The sequence below is a fragment of the Capsicum annuum genome, chromosome 11 (assembly GCF_002878395.1).
Source record: "Capsicum annuum cultivar UCD-10X-F1 chromosome 11, UCD10Xv1.1, whole genome shotgun sequence".
NCBI classification, from domain to species: Eukaryota; Viridiplantae; Streptophyta; class Magnoliopsida; order Solanales; family Solanaceae; genus Capsicum; species Capsicum annuum.
This window is the reverse complement of record NC_061121.1, coordinates 111,025,433-111,046,127: the sequence shown is the minus strand read 5'-3', so window position 1 is coordinate 111,046,127 and position 20,695 is coordinate 111,025,433. Positions and strand designations below refer to the sequence as shown.

The following is a 20,695-nucleotide window of genomic DNA, read 5'->3' as shown; positions in this document are numbered from 1 at the left end:
GGGCTGCTCTTTATTGCTAATTCCCTAAGCATGTATGCTTTTTATGGCATTCTTTAGGAGAGGGGACTTTCCATTTCTAGGAAAAACTACCCCTGACTTATTTGCATGTTGCATCTCCCCTTGACCTGCACTACCCCTTTCCTTGTCTGTCCATATTGCTCCCTTCCCACCTGTCTCAGTCTCTTTCTTTTGGTTTGTTTTTCAAAAGATAATGCAGCAAATAGAAATTTAAAATTAAAAAAAGTAGATTCATCCTAAAACTAAGCAGCTTATTATGCTAACAAAGGCATCAGTAACTAAACCAAAATTTCAAAACTCCCCTCCTTTGCTTCAATTGATGCAATCTAAAAAGCTTTGCCTCCCTCAATTTTTGCTTTGGTGGTTTGTGCTTGTGAATTCTTTTGAGTGTTTTGAACTTTCACACTTCCGTAACATGAACTTTTTTCTCTTTGGTTTTGTGCATAAAATGCAACCTCAAAAACTTTATCACATGAGGAACAAGTCGAAAGATTGTCAAATTGATAACAAATGTTGATCTTTTTCCTAGATCTTGGATTGGTAATGATTTCAGAAGAATAATCCATGCTTACCGAAGTCATGTAATTCATAGCACCAGAAGTAGGTTCAAAATTGACATTTAAAATGCTCAACAATTTCAATCTTGTATTCTCTAATTTCCATTGTGTATATTTGTTGAAAATGTCAAAACATCCTTTGATTTTTTCAAAAGCTTTAAAATAAGATTTCATTTTCACCGACCAAATCTGATAGTTTCACTGGTGAAAATTTGTGGGGAATTCAAAGAGGAGACTATTTCTTGTCAAGTTTGGAAAGTAGATAAAAATTGGTATTGATTAAAAATGGTTTGAAAATGGCACTTTAGTTAAAGTAACACGATCTCAGAAATTGGAGGCTAAGGTTTAGAAAGAATTGACTGTTCTTAAAGAGGTGCAAAAACTAATTACCCTTGAACAGATGCACTCCAGAGCTCTAAGACCTTGATATAGTATTCAGAAAGAGAAAGAGAGAGTTCGTATTCACTTCTAAGAATCCATTATCCATCCATGAATTACAATTGAGCTAAGCTTAGCCTTTCAGGGAAGATGTAAACAACAACAACAACAAACCCAGTGTATTCCCACCTAGTGGGGTCTGGGGGGGTAAGATGTAAGCAGTCCATACCTCTACCTCTGATGAAGTAGAAAGGCTGTTTCCGAAAGACCCCCGGCTCAAGGCACGAGATACCACACAAACACATAGTAAAGCACAAAAGCAGATTACATAACATAAATACGGCACCCATAAGTATTATAAAACAGAGGAAAGCAGAGGAAAGCACACAGATTCGTAATAAAACATGGAACACGGAATACGGAATCATAACAGGAATAAAACCCCCACCAAGTAATTCCCTACACTAGCAACCCAAACTGGCCCTAATCCTCTGCCGTAATTCGCGTCTTCCAGATCTTCCTATCTAGGGTCATGTCCTCGGTGAAGATGTAAGGTGGGAAAAATTGTTACTTCACCTGAGGTAGTGGTATGGTCTCCGTACACTCTACCCACCCCAGACCTCACTATGTGGGAATACACTGAGTATGTTGTTGCTGTTGTTGTTGTTGTGTTGGTTATAACCACTTTTAGGACTTACGTGCACAACCACATGCCTAACTAACACCTGACATATTTCCGAACTTCATGATATGCTGATGACCTAACTAATGAGCTAATACATGCTACAGAACAGGAAAGAACTGCAAATTGATCATATCATAATGTCACATCCCATAATACTAGTGAGGCCCTTATACCACTGTTGGTTTTTAAAAGATGGTGCAGCAAAAAGGGTTGGAAGAATAATTGAAAATGTTAAGCATAGAGGGTTTTAAATAGCCAACTTGGAAACATAATCTGCAAATATTTGCATAACAAAAATGGGGAAAAAAAATATCACAACAAATTAAAAAAATCTAATAAAAATTTAAAATTCAAAAAAGTAGATTCACCCTAAAAGTAAGCAACTTATTATGCTAAAAAAGTGCAGCAGTAACAGAAGCAAATTTCAACAGTTCTCTTTTCTAATTTTTGCTTCTTTCCCCACTCTTCCCTCACCCTACACCCTAGGCACACAACTGAGTTATTTTGTAACTTGTCTTGCTTTATGTGTTGCATTAGCTTTATATTTTAGCAATTCGATAGAATTTACAGCTACAATTGAGAAAGAACAAACATAGCGTTCCTTTAAGCAAAAATGAGCTTTTCTCCAAATTATGGTATATCACAATCCTGACAAGGTAGCATCACTTCGTGCCCAAATGAGAGAGAATTAGGTTAGGGGTGGGGAGAACTTCTTTCTGATCCCCTAAAAGTGGAATTAACTAAACTCTTTTTATCTGTCCTTCTTTAGGGGAAGGGATAGTGGTATCCCTTGGAATAAGTGGGTAGTTCTTTTTTGTTTTCAGCTATCTTTTCTACTCGATGGATGTCACTGACCATATTTCTGTTAGAGTGGGTAAAAAGTCCCACATTATTTGGGAAATGGACTAGTGGTTTGCTTATATGGACTTGGGCAATCCTCATCTCTTGAGCTAGTTTTTGAGGTTGAGTTAGGCCCAAGGTCCATTCTTGACATAGTATCAGAGCCAGGCCCATCCCCGTTTTGGGCTCCTGGTCCACGCGCCAGTGCCAGTTGGGCCTGGGCGTGATGGGGGGCATTAGAGTGGGTAAAAAGTCCCACATTAGTTGGAAATGGACTGGTGGTTTGCTTATATGGACTTGGGTAATCCTTACCTCTTGAGCTAGCTTTTGAGGTTGAGTTAGGCCTAAGGTCCATTCTTGACAATTTCGGGCTTGGGTGATGGCAAAAAATCTGAAACCATTCTTGTTCAGTTGGAAATGGAGGAAATGAAAAGAAGCAACATCAGTACTTGGAATATGATACCTCTTTGCATTTTTTGGTCAGCTGGACATAGTGAAACATTGGATATTTTTATGTCGGGAGAAACTCATTTTACAATTTGAAATAATCTTCTTTACAACTTGTTGCTTTCTGGGGTAGTTTTACTTACATAGATGATATAGACTTTTTGTTTGATTTTACTGGTTTCTACTTTTTGGCTTTTAACAAGGGACTATACATTCTGCAAATTTTATATGCATCCATTGGATAATAATATTGCCTTTCTTATCCTTAAAAAAGGAAGGAAAGAAAAGAGATGGTCATACTCATTCATAGCCTTTACACGTAATTTCATGTAAAGTTGGCTTACCGATTGTACTTGATTAAAATTTAAAGCATAATCATTGACTCTAACACTAGCAATTTTTTAAATTAAAACTACAATTTCATGGTAGATTTGAGCCACCATTAGTCTTGTATAAAATTTCCCCTAAAACCAATCCCACCCTATTTAGCATGAGAAATGGAGATCAGAAACTAAGTCCCTTGACCCCTTAGTAACAGTCTTCTATTTGCATCAGGGAGCAAGAATAGTCCCATTGCTCCCTATCCATGAACCAAAAACCAGTTGACTTATTCGGCGAAAGCATGCAAATAACTACAACGAAGATCAGCTGGTTGTTTTTGTTCATGGATAGGAACGAACAGGATTATAGTTGGCAAGCTAACTTCCATAGAATCCCGAACTAGGGTTGAGAATTACAAAATATGCCAATGTAGAAATGCTTGAAAATTTAAAATGATCACCTACATAATGTTTTTGGAGCTAGCAACAATTGCCAGTATGGGTGCACCAGAAAGGTCTATGACTAAAGGTATTTGTTACTTGCCTTCTCTTTCTCAGGGGTGTAATTCTGTTTTCCCTTCCTCTCCCACCTCAAATATGCTTGAATCTGTACAAGCTCCTCAGGAACTGAAACATCCGGACCCCGAGTCTCTTTTCTTGACAATTTGACAAGAAAATTACCACCATTATTCTTTATCCTGAAGAAGAAAGAGAAGAGAAATTCAAGCAGCTCTTTAACCAAAATGCTATGCTGTTCCGTCAGAAAGATACTCATTTACCATTTATCTTGGGCTTCATCGTATATGAGAAACTCGATAGCTTCTATAGCAGTATCCCTTATCTCCAGTCTCAGGATGGAGTTAGAGCCAGACTAAGAGTAAGAATATCAACAATGAATTCATCAATTTTTCATCATAACTTAATCCATCAATTATAGCAGCAAAACCATTTCCAACTTACTTTAACAAATGGCGTTCTAAGTGCTTTGTTCTTGTACACTTTGGTTCCATCTGGACGATGATTAGGAAGAGACCATGTTCTAAGATAATCATGTCGAGAACAATACAAACAGTTAGTTGGCACAAGCAAAAGATTTCTCAATATGATAATGGTCTAATTTACAACTGAACTTACTCTTTCCCAAACTTTACAGCCCCCCAGTGCAAAAACAGTTTATCACTGCCAGATGTAACTTGGAAATCCACAAAGGACACGTCACCTGAAGTGGGAGGCCTAACATCAACCTGTTAAAGAGCAGAAGCAAATTCATATAACCAGCATGAGACATCCAGGCTGCCTCTTTTACAAGAAAGTCAGAATAAAATTCATTTTCTAAGTTAGTGTTACACATGTGTACCTGTAGCTCAATATTCCCTTCTAAGTTGAACTTTTCTGCTAGCTGTTCAAAGAAAAAACATTTAAAATAGGGACTATTACAAAGATATTTGCACGGTGCACTTAACAACATAGATACTGAGTCCTAGTTCTTGTTCTCAATATTTACCAATAAATGACAATTGGCTTTTCTTTTCACATCATTATACATCTCCATGGTAAACGAACTACTCAGTTTTCCGTTTCCCAGGGCGAACTCTAGTTTTATTCACACGTCTGGTTACACTGAGATGAAAAATTAGACATCCTATTCTCGGTCATATTTAATTTTAGAAGAATTTTTTGTCATAGAAACTGATTGTCAAGTAGAGTCCCGCTTCCAGCAACAAATATGATGCAGGAAAGAAAGCTACAATTCGAGTATACAACAACAACATACCCAGTGAATTCCCACCTAGTGGGGTCTAGGGAGGGTAAAATGTACACAGTCCATACCACTACCTCCAAAGAAGTAAAGAGGTTGTTTCCGATAGACCCGGCTCAAGTCGAGGATAAAAGAAATTTTTAAAAATAAAAGAGACAAGATAAGTTCAAGTGATATTATAGGCATTATCAGCTTTTGTGTGATGTTCCTCAGATACCAATGTTTACACTGTGAATGGCAGACTACAATAAAGATAAGTTGTCAATTTCATTCAGGCACCATGCAGAAGAAATCAGAAAGACGAAGAGGACTATCTATAGTTTTTGCAGTAAATGATGCCCGAAACAATCGAGCGACGGGCTAACAATATATGAAAATAGCGAAGACTCTCCAACAGATGACTTAATCAAGTGGTATTTACTGTGGAAAATTAGATATCATCAACAAGGTAAGTGTAGGTTCAGCATTTACCTCAGAAAAGGCATCAGTGGTTAGTACAGCTTGAGGAGAAGTAGAAATAGCACGATGTTTTCCCATATGTATTTTCTTTTTCTGCACCTTTAACCTGTTACCTCGAAATTCAGTTGATAAAGGAGATTTTGAGTTCAGTTGTTGTTGAAACAAAGAATTGCTTCCAAGCCAAGGAGAACTTATTCTACTTTTATGTTCCAGCACTGTTGAGGTTAAGAATCCCTGGTGCAGCAAGTTATTCCCTAAGGAATTACTCATATTCTCCCACTGCCTAAATTCACTGCTTATAGAATACAAAAAACAATCAATACAGAAGCAATGCAAACAAAATGAATGAACTATTCACGAATAATCAAATGTAATTTGTGGTGTGTGCGTGTATGTGTACTTGTATACCTACTCAGAACATGTCAGTTCACAAAGAAAACTTGAATAAATTAAAATGCAACCAAAAATTTAAAGGTTCTTAAAAGGAATTCCTTGTACAGCAAGTTATTCCCCAAGTAATTACTCATATTCTCCCACTGCCTAAATTTCACAAGAATTCCTTGTACAGCAAGTTATTCCCCAAGTAATTACTCATATTCTCCCACTGCCTAAATTTCACTGCTAATATAATACAAAAGCAATGAATGCAGAAGCAATATACACAAAAGCAATGGAATTTTCGCGAATAATTAAACGTAACTTATGGTGCGTGAGATTCATATACCTATTCAGAAAATGTCAGTTGACAAAGAGCACTTAAATAGAGTAAATGCAATAAAATAAAAAACTTAATGGTTTTAAAAACGGGACCAACCAAAACTGGAACTCTTTCAAGGCAATAAAGTGCACATGGAAATATACTCGTAGAACTGAACCCAAGGGTGTAGCCTAGTGGTCAATAAAGTGGGTGAGAACAAGGGGGTAAGGGGATTAAAACCATAAACAACTTCAAAAGGAGAAGACCCAGTAGAAGAATGAATAGTTCTATTATAAGTAAATTCCACCAATGGCAAGTGATCCTCCCAAGAAGTTAATTTACCTTTCAAAACAGCCCTCAACATGTTACCTAGTGTTCTATTGACCACCTCAGTTTGCCCATCAGTTTGTGGGTGACAAGAAGTAGAAAACAACAATTTGGTTCCCAACCTTCCCCAAAGAACACGCCAAAAGTGGCTCAAGAACTTAACATCTCTATCACTAATAATAGTCCTTGGAATGCCATGTAATTTCAAAACTTCTTTAATAAACAGATCAGCCACATGAGAAGCATCATTAGTTTTCAAGCATTGAATGAAACGAGCCATCTTAGAGAATCTATCCACCACAACAAAAATGCTATCTTTACCATAACAGGTAAAGGTGTATAACAGCCCATGTGGTAAGACCCTAGACTTGGCATGTTTACATTCTAAACATTGTGCACAAAATTTTTCTACATCCTTGCGCATGCCAATCCAAAAGAAATTTTCAGCAAGTATATCTAAGGTCTTTGGCACTCCAAAGTGTCCCATAAGACCCCCACAATGTGCTTCTCTAACAAAAACTTCACGCAATGAGCATATTGGCACACACAATTTATTTTCCTTGAAAAGAAACCCATCACGCAGGGTGAATTTCTCAAAGGATCCCCCCTTCAAACATGCAGCATAAGCAACTTTAAAGTCTGTATCATCAACATACAGACCTTTAATGTGATCAAATCCCATTAGCTTAGAAGCAAGACTAGAAACAAGAACGTACCTTCTGGATAATGCATCGGCCACCACGTTGTCCTTACCTTGTTTGTATGAAATCATATAAGGAAACATCTCAATGAACTCCACCCACTTGGCGTGTCGCTTACTCAATTAAGCTTGGCTTTTCAAGTATCTCAATGATTCGTGGTCAGTCTTTATCACAAACTCCCGTGGCCATAAGTAATGTTGTCAAGTAGCCAAAGCCCTTACCAAGGCGTACAACTCCCGATCATACGTAGAATAATTCAATGTAGCTCCACTCAATTTCTCACTGAAACTTAGAATCTTGCATTAGAACGGCCCCTATGCCTTTTCCACTAGCATCACATTCAATTTCAAAAGATTTGGTAAAATCAGGTAATTGCAACAAAGCAGCAGAACACAACTTATCTTTCGAGACATTAAAGGCATGCTCTTGTTCTTCTCCCCAAATAAAACTCTTATCTTTTTTAATGACTTCAAGGGTGAAGCAATTGAACTAAAGTCCTTCACAAATCTCCTATAGAAGCTACCAAGCCCATGAAAACTCCTAACCTCTGTCACACTCTTAGGTGTAGGCCATTCTTTTATTGCTTTAAAAAATTTATCTTCATCAACTTCAACACCATTCGATCTAACAACGAAACCAAGAAAGATTACCTTATCAACACAAAACGTGCATTTCGTGAGATTAGCATACAATTGTTGCTCTCTTAGCACTTGAAAAACTAGCCTTAGGTGTTCTAAATGTTCTTCAAGAGAGGTCGAAAAGATCAGAATATCATCAAAATAGACCACCACAAATTTTCCATAAAAATCCTAGAAGATATGATTCACTAACCTCATGAAAGTACTAGGTGCATTAGTTAAGCCAAATGGCATCACTAACCACTCATACAAACCATACTTAGTTTTGAAAGTAGTTTTCCATGCATCTCTCGGATTCATTCGGATTTGATGGTATCCACTTTTTAAATCAATTTTACAAAATATCTTAGAGCCATGCAATTAGTCAAGCATATCATCCAGGCGAGGAATAGGATGACGGTACTTTACCGTTATTTTATTGATAGCGCAACAATCCACACACATCCTCCAAGTGTCGTCCTTTTTTGGTACCAAGAGTACAGGAACGGAGCATGGACTCATGCTTTCTCTCACAAACCCCTTATCAAGCAACTCTTCCACTTGTCTTTTTAGCTCCCTTGTTTCATCGGGATTGCTTCTATAAGCGGACCTATTCGGAAGTTGAGATCCTGGCACAAAGTCAATTTGATGTTCTATTCCCCTCAAAGGAGGTAAACCTTTAGGGATATCCTCAGGAAAGATATCATTAAAATTCTGCAAAAGTCTTGAAACAACACTAGGCAAAGAAGGAGTTAAATCATTAGTGTGGATCATAACTTCCCTATACGTAAGTAGGACAATAGGCATCCCCTCATTTTTCGCAAGTAAACATTATTTGGATTTCGCAAGACACACCATTTTGTCACCCTTAGATGCTTTCCTCTCACCAATTCTTTCTTCTTTATCACTCTCTTTCGTTGATCCCTTCCCATGTTTTTCCATTGTTTCTTTCAATCTTTGTTGGTCTTCATACACATGGGAAGGAGTTAAGGGTGCAAGAATATACTTCTTCCCCTTATGTTCAAGAGAGTACTTATTTCTCCTCCCATCATGGATGGCATATCTATCATATTGCCAGGGTTGACCCAACAAAATATGACAAGCTTGCATCGGTACAACATCACAGAGAACTTCATCAGAATACTCCCCAATAGAAAAGGAAATCATGCATTGTTTGCTCACCTTGAGCTCTCCACATTCATTCAACCATAGGAGCTTATAATTTCCCTTACATTTTGTGCATGGAATTCCTAATTTTTCCACCGCATATGCACTCACCACATTAGCACAACTACCATTATCGATAATCATTGAGAAAATTCTATCCTTTATCCCACATCGTGTATGAAAAATATTTTCTCGTTGTGCCTCATCAAGCTCTCCCATATTAATATGCATAAGATGCCTAACTACCCCCAAAAATTTTACCTCATTATGAGCAGCCACATTAATTCCGTCTTTACTCCCAACACCCTTTTCTTCTTCTTCTTCTTCTTCTTCTTCTTCTTCACTTTCTTCACGCTCATATTCCCCATTATCTTTAATGATGATAACTCTTCTATTTGGACACTCAAATGCCTTATGTCCCCTCTCTTGACACTTGTGACATTGTATAGCACTAGAAGGAGTAGGAGTAGAAGTTTTTGAGTTGAAAGCTTTACCTCCATCTTTGGCCTCCAATTTACCTTTGCCCTTATCATCTTGTGATTTAGGCATAGTTTTATCCTCATAGATCGTCCATGGCTTCCTTGGAGTTGTAGTAGACCCATTTTTCCATGAGCTAGTTTGTTGCTTCCTTTTATTTTGTTTTTCTACCTTTACAGCCAATTCTACCAACTCATCTAAATGAACAAATTGTTGCAATTCTACTACATCGGCAATTTCTCCATTTAACCCATTAATAAACCTAGCCATAGTGGCCTCCTCGTCCTCATTACAATTTGCTTGGATCATAGTCATATCCATAGCCTTAAAATAATCATCCAAAGACATAAAAGCTTGCCTCAAATTTTGAAGGCATTTTTGCAGATCTCTTTGAAAGTGTGATGGCACAAAGCGCTTCCTCATAACCCTCCTCATCTCATCCCATGTTGCAATAGGAAGCTCTCCGTTGTCTAATCTGTCTCTGCTAAATTTCTTCCACCAACTAGCAGCATAGTCTGAAAACTCAACTACAGCAAGTTTAACTTTCTTAACTTCAGAGTAGTTATGACAGTCAAAGATGGCCTCCACCTTTCTCTCCCAATCAAGATATAAGTCTGGATCTCTTGTTCCTTTGAAAGCAGGCATCTTCATCTTAATGCTACTAAGATTCTCATCTTCAACCCTAGCTCGTGGTGCTCTCCTTTCGTTTCCCCTTTGGTAAGCTTTCTCCAATTCATCCTCATAATCGCCAAAATGATTCTCATCTTGTTGGAACTGAGGACCTCGAACTGCTTGTCTCCTAACTTGAGGCATCGGGTTTTGATGCATTCTCCTTACATCAGCCATGTTCACCGGATTAGAAGGATTGTGGGTGACCTCCAATGCATCAAGTCGCATGGAAATCCTTCTAAGTGCCTCGGCTATGTCATTGTTTTGAGTCCCAGCATCAGTATTCTTTCCGGTTTGAGATATCTCCAAAAGTTAAAGAAAACAAAAACTCTCATTTGACCATTTTTTTTATCTCACCCCTCTTGCCTTTTCCTACTCAAATTACAACATTTGGCTGATTCCTTTAGGATTTATATATTAACCCTACTAGTAACAATCCCTTTAAAAGTAAGATGTGGAGATAAAAAAAATTACCAACTCCCAGACGGATAAGGTTTGGTGAGACAAGAAAAAGATCAATTAAACAAAAAAAAAAAATTCTCTTCATGGTTGTTCCTCCTTGATGTTGGAAAACAAGAACACAATAAATTTGGAATTTCTTGATCTAAAGCAACCTCTTTTTTTTTTACTAGGAAACTCCCAAGAATTATCAAGAACGGAATTGATAGAACCGCTTTGATACCACTTGATAAGAATCGGGTTACGTTAATAAACAAGAAAATAATGCGGAAGCAAAAATACTAAGATTAAAGGCAAGAAATTAAAGATAGGCAAAATTGGAAGATAAAATACCCAATTTCGAGGTTGAGTGCTAAGAACCCTAATTGATCTTAGTATTCAAAATTAGCGGATTAAGGCTAATTATGATACTAATAGAGTCAATTCAAGAACTTAGATCAAAAGTGATCTAGACCCTATTTCAAAGAAACTAAAGACAACAATTAGTATAAGACTAATCACCTTCTTTAATTAACTTTAATAGAAACCAAAGATATCAAATTAAGAATTAATCTTACCTCCTAAAGAATTGTTCTTATGGGTTGCAAGATAAATCCCAAGTAGCGACACACAAAGATGTAAATAAGAGAAATTCTCAATTAATAATAATATCATTGAAAATAACAAAATTCATCCCTATATATAGGGAAAAAAATCTATCCCAAATAGCATGAGATTGGGATCTACCGTTATCAAATCTAACTAGGACTAGAAAAAAGCTATTCCAAATAGCATGGGATTAGGATCTACTATTATGGAAATAATAAAAAAATCCTACTAGGACTAGGAAAGCATATAAAAATAATACCAAAAATTCTCCCCTAACAAAATAAGGAAAAGTTTCCAAATTTACTCACAACCCATATGGGCCCAATCTTCTTCCTTTTGGGCTTGGACTTGAATCATGAAATATGTATAGCACTTTGCCCATTCTTCTCCATAATTCTTGAATTCGTTCTTGGGCTCTGCTTCCATCATAAGCATCTTCTTGATTTCACATTGAAGCCCAATAATATGAGCTTGAGGGTTTGACGAAGGTCTTCTTAGGGCTTCAATAGCATCATCATTGCCCATGGAGCTATCATAGGAGATCTCAGGTTAAAATTCCAGCGGAGACGAAAACACTAGGTGATATCTTCTCATCTATCCTAATATTGGTGGACAGAGTTATCCCGTAGCTGTTGCTTGGTGGGAGATGGCAAGAATCCGTGGAATCGACGTGCATCAAAGCTGGTGGGGACACCACCGTTATCAAATATATATATATATATATATGCACACACACACGTGTGTATATTCACGCACACACTCGTATAACTCTAGCATTTATTAAGCATATGAACGTCGATAACTGCAGTTGACCAACCACCTTTTCTACTTACAGAACAGCTTTTCCCTTTTCCTTATTTGTTTTCGAAAAATCACCAATTATTTCCAGAAATATGCTGAAATTAAAACATTAAACCAGCTTGAAATCAAAAAATTAAGCTTGTTTAATGTTTATATACATTAAAGCATGAAAATACTGAAAATCAACAGTAAATTTTACTAAAATTCAATTGAAAATAACAAGGATTTAACTCGAACATGAACATAATCCATTTTCAGATCAAAAAAGCTTTAAATTCGATCAATCAAGCCTAAATTATGCCAAAAGTACAGTAAAATCACTAGAAATTTACCTCAAAGTCAGCTAGAAACGCGTCGATTTCGATTGGAAAACAAGAAAATGACAAAAGAAGGTTCGAGAAAACTGGACGAAATTGAATTTACGAAGCTATGGAAAATGAAGATTGGAGTAGAGAGGATGGTATTGGAGAGTGGAAAGTGGAAGAGTAAAAATGTGAAGGAAAAGCATTTTAATATAATGAAAGAGTGACGTGGCGAGTTTTCAGAAGGGTTATGGTCTTGATTGGTTATTGGATTGCGGGACCGGTCCTTTTCTTTTGGTTTCCCAATATTTGATAATTGGAGATTCATAAATCTTGATTAACAATACATAAGGTTATTTGATAGAAATCACGCATGACTCAAGTATGCATGAGTTTGTTTCGAGATCCATGATGAAGGAAATAATTGTTTGGTAGGATATATAATAATGTTCAAAATATAATGTAATAGTAATGTTACTAACATGTAATTTAAAAATAATATATATTATATAATTATTTTTTAAAAATATCTATTTACAAAATTTCTTTCATAATATGATGAAAAAATTTTGATGAACAATTATATTTTTAAACATGTTAATGCATGTAATACATACATTACTAATAAGAATATATGCCCCTAAATTATTAATTTTTTCATTTCGAAAAGAATGACCTAATTTAACTTGGTATAGAGTTTAAGAAAGTAAAGAAATTTTTAATTTTTATGGTGCTAAATTAAAGTTGTGATAAATATATCAAATTATTCTTCAATCTTGTGGTATTAAGCATGTCACGTATAAAGTTAAAATTTAAGTATTATTAAAAAAGAAAAAAAGTCATTTATTTTAAAATAAATTAAAAAAAAAAGTATGTCATTTTTTTAAAATGGAGAGCGTATAAGTTTTTATATATTAATTATACACACCTTATATATCAAATTCAATATCACTAATATCTTACACATAGCTCGAAATAATATTTATAGTACTAAATATGTCATTAATAATACAGAAAATTAATATCTATTATTTTTTTTTATAATGCACTCAATCAAACGATCTCCAATAGTACCATAACTTTTTATCGTAGATTGCAGGAGACGTCACGTGGGAAAGTTGAGATGGCGCCGGCGTGGGACTCGTGAAGTAGCAAGTAGCAACTACTATCATTTGATTGGATCTTTTTGCAAATAGAATATCTAGCTTTGGAGTTTTGTGGGTATTTCCTTATAACCTTTCTTTTTGTTTGATATTTTCTTTCAGGATCTTTTTTTTTCTTTTGATATTTTGTAACAGTTTATTTTGCTTTTGATATTTCCTCATGTGAAATGAAAGACTTCTTACTCTTAGCTATGATTAACTGAATTTTTGTCTCAATTTTTTGTTTAATTTGTGTGAACATACTTCTCATCATTGATTACATAAGATCTATGGATAGAATTCATATCTTTGCACACAAGGAGGTCCTTGACTTGTTAATTTGATTACAAGTTGAGATTCGAACCTTCGATCCGACTCAATAAGTAATATCAAGCTTTTAGCCATCATAATATAAAGAATTGTGTTCTATGTTTATGTCCATTTAAATTAAAGTATCTTAAATGCAACATGCTACAATAGTTTTAAAAGGATTACAATAATCATTTTGATCTCATGGCCCTGGGGCATAAAACATTGACACTTCTTCATTGGCACCATGCGCTCACTTGTGTGGTTGGTGTCATGGTAATTGGATAGTGTGAGACATATAAATAGGATAGGTATCTTAGTAGATGAATAGCTTAGAGGATAGGTGGTGGAGGTTAACGGGTTAATGATAGGTTGATGTCAATTAAATTGGTTGTTGAAGGGTATACTTTGAACATTATTAGTGCCTACGCTCTACAAGTAGGGTTGGACAAGGAGGAGAAGAAGAACTTTTGGGAGGCTTTGGATGAGGTGACGAGAGGTGTTTCGAGCACCGGGATTCTTTTCGTTAGAGAGGATTTCAATGGCCATATTGGATATTAATCGAGAGGCTATGATGATGTGCATGACAGTTTCAATTTGGGAATGGAATGAAGGAGAAGCTTTTATTTTTTATTTTGCTAGGGCTTTTGGGTTGTGGTGGTGAATTCGAGCTTTCTGAAGAGGGAGAAGCAACTTATTACCTTTTGTAGTTCGGTAGCCAAGACCCAGATAGACTTTTTGCTCTTTAAGAAGGGTAATAGAGCGATTTGTAAAGACTGTAAAGTCGTACCTAGAGAGAATCTTTTGACTCAACATAGGTTGTTGGTGATGGACTTGGTAATCAATAAGGGCAGAGAAAAAAGGAGTGTAGAGGACCACCCAGGATTAAGTGAGGTAGCTTAAATTTGAGCAGTGTTTTAGATATAGAAGAGAAGTTAACGACTATAGGGGCTTGGGAGAGTAGAAGGAATGTGGATAGTATGTGGGAAACGACTGTCAATTACATTAAGGAGACCGTTAAAGAGGTGTTGCTGTCTCAAGAGGCCGATCTGGTAAGCACCGGAGGGATTAGTGGTGGAACGAAGAAGTTAAGAGGAAGGTGGAGACTAAAAAGGTGGCTTATGCTAAGTTAGTTGAGAGCAAGGATGATGAGGAAAGGCAGTCAAATAAGGAGGAGTATAAATTAGCTGGAGAAAAAAGGCTAAGTTAGTTGTTATAGTGGCTAAGACAACTGCTTTCGAGAGCTTACATGTAGTTTTAGAGGAGAAATACGAGGATAAGAAGTTGTATAGGCTTGCCAAGGCCAGAGAGTGGAGATTTAATGACCTTGACCAAGTAAAGTACATCGGGGGAGGGAGGAGTGTACAATGGTAGTTGAGGATGCCTTCATTAGGAAGAGGTATCAATCCTATTTCCATAGATTTTTGAATGATGAGGGAGATAAAAGTTTCATGTTGGGGGCTTGGAGAACTTAGAGAGGTGTCATAATTATGGTTATTGTAGGCGTATCGAGGTTAAGGAGGTCAGGGGGGCTATTTATAGGATGCGTAGGGGCAGGGCGAATGGGGCAGATGAGATTTTGATGGATTTTTAGATGAGCACTGACAGGGTAGGTTTGGACTGATTGGCTAGGTCGTTTAACATTATTTTTAGGACACGAAGATGTCCGAAGCTTGGAGATGGAGTACGATGATTCTATTATATAAGAACAAGAAGGATATTCAGAGTTACAACAACTATAGGGGTATCAAGTTGTTGAGTCATACTATGAAGGTTTAGAAAAGGGTGGTAGAGTTGAGGCTGAGGAGGATCATGACTATTTTTGAGAATCGGTTCGGCATCATGTTAGGTCGCTCGACTATTGAGGCCATTCACCTTATGAGAAGATTCATGGAGTAGTTTGGGGAAAGAAAGAAAGACTTCCACATGGTGTTCATTGATCTTGAGAGGGCGTATGACAAAGTCCCCAGGGAGATTCTGTGGAGGTGTTTGGAGGCTAGAGGAGTGATTGTGGCATACACTAGGTCAATTCAGGACATGTACGAAGGTAAGAAGACTCGTGTGAGGGCAGTAGAAAGGGATTTAGAGCACTTTTCTATTTTGGCAGGTTGCACCAAGGATCGACTCTTAGCCTACTTTTATTTGCCCTACTAATGGATATTTTAATGCAGCGTATTCAAGGAAAGGTGCCTTGGTGTATGTTATTTATTGATGATGTTGTATTAATTGACGAGACTCGGAGAGGAGTTAATGATAAGTTGGAGATTTAGAGATAGATCCTTGAGTTCAAAGTATTTCGGTTGAGCAGGACCAAGACAAATTACTTGGAATGTAAGTTTAGTGATTTGTTGCATGAGGCTGATGTGGTAGTGATGTTGGATTCTCAGGCCACTCAGAAGAGAGGGAGTTTCAAGTATCTTGGGTCCATGATTCAAGAAAATAGTGAGATTGACGAGGATGTCACACACCGTATTGGTGTAGGGTGGTTGAAATGGAGGCTCGCTTCGGGAGTATTGTGTGACACGAAGGTGTCCTTGAAGCTTAAAGATAAGTCTGACCAGCTATTGTAAGACCCCGTAAAACTCTAAGCTTAATTCAGTCCATTAATGCTTGTCAAGGGGTCCCAGACTTAGAATATTTTAGCTAAGTATCCAGACTTAGTTTATTTTTAGCCTTCGAAGGTTGGCAATCTTATTTTGCGACCTTTACGTCGATTAAAGGTCGATATTTAAGTTAACTCATGATCAGGAATGTCTATAGGGGTTCCCGGATGAGTTTCGAATTTTTTAGACCTCATTTAGACCTTGTTTAAAATCCCAAAACAGTGAGTTAGCGTGATTTTGGCGCATCGCATTGCCAATCGCGTCAACAGATAAAATGTTTCTCAACTTAAGGCAATTTCTAGTGAACTGTCGTGATGTTGGCGCATCGCGTCGGTTATCGCGTTGGTACCCTCGACGTGCCGCATCGGATGCAACATCATTGGGCACATTTTTCTATCTTTTAAACCCGCGTCTTTAAGGGTAATTAGGTCTTTTCCCTCGATCTTTAGCCCTCGTAACACGAAATTTAGCCCTATTTTGGCTAAATATACTCATTATTTCACAACCGCTCAAGAAACAAAAAAACCCTAAGTGATTAATTTCAAATCAAGAACTCAAGATTTCTCCGTTAACTTTCCAGAATTCTTCAACAAAGGTATTTAAAGTGTTCATCCAAGGGTCCCTTCCACCCTTGGAGCTTAAGAAACCCTTTTCAAAATATGAGTTTTGAATTCTATGTTGTGGGTTTGATTGTACACATGTAAATGTTGTGTTATGATTTCCAAGATTGAATCTTTATTGAATTTTCATGACTTTATGATAGTATGTGGATCGAAATCCTTAAATTTGAAGTGCTTGTTATAGCCATGATGTCTTAGTTGTTGATTCATGCCCTAGAAAAGGTTATATCTTCCATGTGTTTGCTAAAATGCCTAAGTGAATAAGAATTGTGTATTATGACCCATTTGTGATCAAAATGATGAACTCATGATGTACCCACATGTTCAAAAGGATTCCATGCTAAAGTTGTGTCTTGTAATGATTTGAGAAAATGTTTATGAGATTGAAATTGTAAATTTATGATATATTGCGTGCTTTCCTATCCATGTACAAGTTTATGACATTCAAGTGTTTGTGAAATCCCTCAATGATTGTATTGTGAATTAATGAATATGGTCACGTGTTCAAGAATGGTCATCTCTTATTATTTTTATGCTATCGAGTCCTGGGGTTTTTTAATACCCGACAATTTAGTCGTGTGCCTAGAGCCAGTGTCAGTTTTCAAGATACTCTCAGTCAAGCCATGATCATTATAATATAATCAGTTACAGAACTCAGGAAAACTCCGTAATCTCAGTGTCAGTCCAGTCCCAATCAGTATTTAGTTAAGTCTTCAGTAAAACTCAGTTAGTTATCAGAATTCAGTAGTATTCCATCAGTCAACGAAACTCAGTGAACTCAGTGAAATCAGTCCAGTTTATCTCAGTATAATCAGTTCAACGTCTATTCAGATGGGAGTAGGATTCAACACCGATTGAACCCAAGGATGGAACTCACCTTCTAGCAAAGGGTGTGATTCTTAGAAGCAATCCTTGTATTCCAGAACTACATAGCCAGTGTAGGTTGAGACATCTAACCTGCTAGATGAGGGTTGATGAGATGGATTAACCTGTTAGGTGAGGGTCCCACCATTCTCATTAGGGTACCTGATAGATGAGGGTCACTCACAGCTTGTCCTTACCAGTGGCGCAGTATTAACACCCTTCCAATTGGGGCTACAGATTGGACCCCAACTCAGCTATATTATTTTATTTGGGGCATGTCGGTTAGATGACTACCTCCCACAATCTCAGTCTCAGTTTTTAGAATAAAACTCAGATAGTTCTACAAATTTTAGGACTGTCAAATATAGTCATTCAGCTCAGTACGGAACTCATCTAGTTACATTAGATTCAGGACTGTTAGACACAGTCACTCAGTTAACAGTATATCAGTTATCAGTTATCAGTAACCCATGTTATCAGTATTCAAATTCAGTATTCAGTGCTCTCATAAATCTCAGTTACAGTTCATGTATTCATACATGCATTCTCATGCAGTCACATTTATGTTATTCAGTCAGTTATAGTTCATGCATATGAACCCTTGAGCTCAGCCTACCTCACTTTGCATACTAGTATATTCTCATGTACTAACGCATACTTTTCTCTTACGTTATGGTGTCTTATACCATAGTTTCAAAAGCAAAAGCTCCAGAGCACCCTTAGCAGTTCAAATTTAGTCAGCAGCAGTAGACGTAGCAGTGAGTCCTCATCCTTCAAGGATATTCTTTGATTTCATTATTTCAGTACTTCAGTACTTAGTTTCTTTCAGCATTTGGAGTTAGTTGGGGACATGTCTCATCAACTCCTTATTCAGACAGTTTAGAGTTATTTTTTTTAGACTATAGCATGTTCAGACAGTTATTTCAGTTTTGGTATTAATGTACCTTATTTCAGATTTATTTCAGTATTGAACCTTATGGCAGTTCAGCCCATTATTCCACATATTTTAGTATTATTTTATAGTTATTGCAGTAGGTACCAGTCATGGGTTAACTTGTGGTCCTTTGGGATTATAAGCACCGTATAGTATCTGGGGTACCAGACTCGGGGCATTACAAACTTGGTATCAAAGCCTAAGGTTCAATAGTGTCCTAAGAAGTCTGAAAAGCCGCATCTAGTAGAGTTTTATGCATGGGTGTGTTGTGCGCCACACTTATGGACAGGAGGCTACGAGATGTTTTAGGAATAATTTCCCTTCTTTTAGTATTCATATCGTGCGAGTGAGCATGAGCTCAAATTTAACTCTCAGTCTAATCCATTTCTCCCTTTCATTTACAGAATATGCCTCCCAAAAGGACTAACGGAAGGAGAAACGAGAATCAATCAGCACCTCAGTTCGTCCAGCCAGATCCCCTAGACGAGAATGTCTTTCATGCAGAATTCAAAGTTGCATTTACTACTCTTGCTAATTTAGTTTCTGCTCAGAATGAACGTTCAGCAGTCGTTCTCAATCCAGTGGCCAACTCTGCTGCAGCCAGGATTCGGGACTTCATTCGAATAAATCCTTCATCTTTTACCAAGTCTAAGACAGGTGAAAACCCTCAAGAATTCCTTGATCAGGTGCAGAAGGTTACAGATATCATGGGGGTAACTGCTAGTGAAAGTATTGAGCTAGCTGCATATCAGTTGTAGGATGTGGCTCACATATGGTTCAAATAGTGGAAAGCAGAGAGGGCCGCAGATGCAGGGTCCGTTGAGTGGGAGGAGTTTGTCACTGCCTTCTTAGATATATTCTTTCCCCTAGAGCTGAGAAAACCTAAGGTGCTAGAGTTTATCAACCTCAGGCAGGGCAACATGACAATTAGACAGTATTCTCTTAAGTTTAATCAACTAGCTAGATACGCTCCTCATGTAGTGGCAGATAGCAGAGCTAAGATGAATAAGTTTATTTCTGGAGTGAATGATAGTATCATCAAGGAGTGCAGGACTGTAATGTTGATTGGTAAGATAGCCATAGCTAGGCTTATGATCTATTCTTAACAGATAGAGGAACAGAAGATTAAGAAGAGAGAAAAGTTGAATAAAAAAGCTAGAACAGGTAGCTTCAATTTTAATTAGCCTAAGTCAGAGAGTGGCAATCATTGTCAGTTTCTCCTAAAGTCTTTATTTCTAGCTACTTTCTCATCCAGTGCTCTAGTTCCTAAGTTCAGGAAAGGTAACAAAGATAGGGCACCAGGTTATAAGTCTCAGGGTAGTTTCAGCAGTGCTCGAACCTATCCTCTTTGCCAGACTTGTGGCAAGCATCATCAGGGTATTTGCATAGCTGGCAGTGATGTTTGTTTCAGATATGGCAAGCCAGGACACAGAGTCAGAGATTGTCCTCAGTCAGGTTTTCAGGGTTAAGATAACCGTTCCTCAGCTTAGTCCGGTCACTCAAATCAGCAGGGTTCCACTTCCAACGCTACCGGTGGGAAACGCCCAAATAGACTTTATGCTCTTCAGTCCTGACAAGATCAGAAAAATTCTCCTAATGTGGTCATTGGTACATTACAGATCTTTCATTTTCATGTTTACGCTTTGCTGTATCTAGGAGCTTCTTTGTCTTTTGTTACTCCTTATATAGCAGTTGATTTTGGAGTCAGTCCCAAAATTCTAGTAGAGCCCTTTTCAGTCTCTACCCCAGTAGGTAAAACTATCATATCCCGACGGGTATACAGGAATTGTTCAATTATGGTATCTTCGAAAGTCACTTCAGCAGACTTAGTCGAATTAAAGATGACTGATTTTGATGTCATTCTCGGCGTGGATTGGCCTTATTCCTTCTATGCCACAGTCGACTGTAGAAATAAAACTATACAGTTTTGATTTTTGAATGAACCCATCCTAAAG

At 37.3% G+C, this 20,695-nt stretch overlaps 1 protein-coding gene across 2 annotated transcripts in view; it reads right to left on the bottom strand.

The window, feature by feature from the left end:
- LOC107847408 (alpha-glucan water dikinase, chloroplastic) overlaps positions 1 to 12,472 on the bottom strand; it is a 24,646-nt gene extending 12,174 nt beyond the window's left edge. The window contains exons 1-8 of one of the 2 annotated variants that reach the window (XM_047398668.1): positions 12,299 to 12,472; positions 11,474 to 12,061; positions 5,476 to 5,755; positions 4,603 to 4,644; positions 4,380 to 4,489; positions 4,206 to 4,284; positions 4,025 to 4,116; positions 3,790 to 3,943 (exon numbers count right to left, since the gene is read on the bottom strand). In XM_047398668.1, coding sequence (XP_047254624.1) covers positions 3,790 to 3,943; positions 4,025 to 4,116; positions 4,206 to 4,284; positions 4,380 to 4,489; positions 4,603 to 4,644; positions 5,476 to 5,755; positions 11,474 to 11,547 — 831 coding nt within the window. In that variant the 5' untranslated portion in view covers positions 11,548 to 12,061; positions 12,299 to 12,472. 2 annotated transcript variants of the gene reach the window in all.
- Positions 12,473 to 20,695: the final 8,223 nt, after the last annotated feature.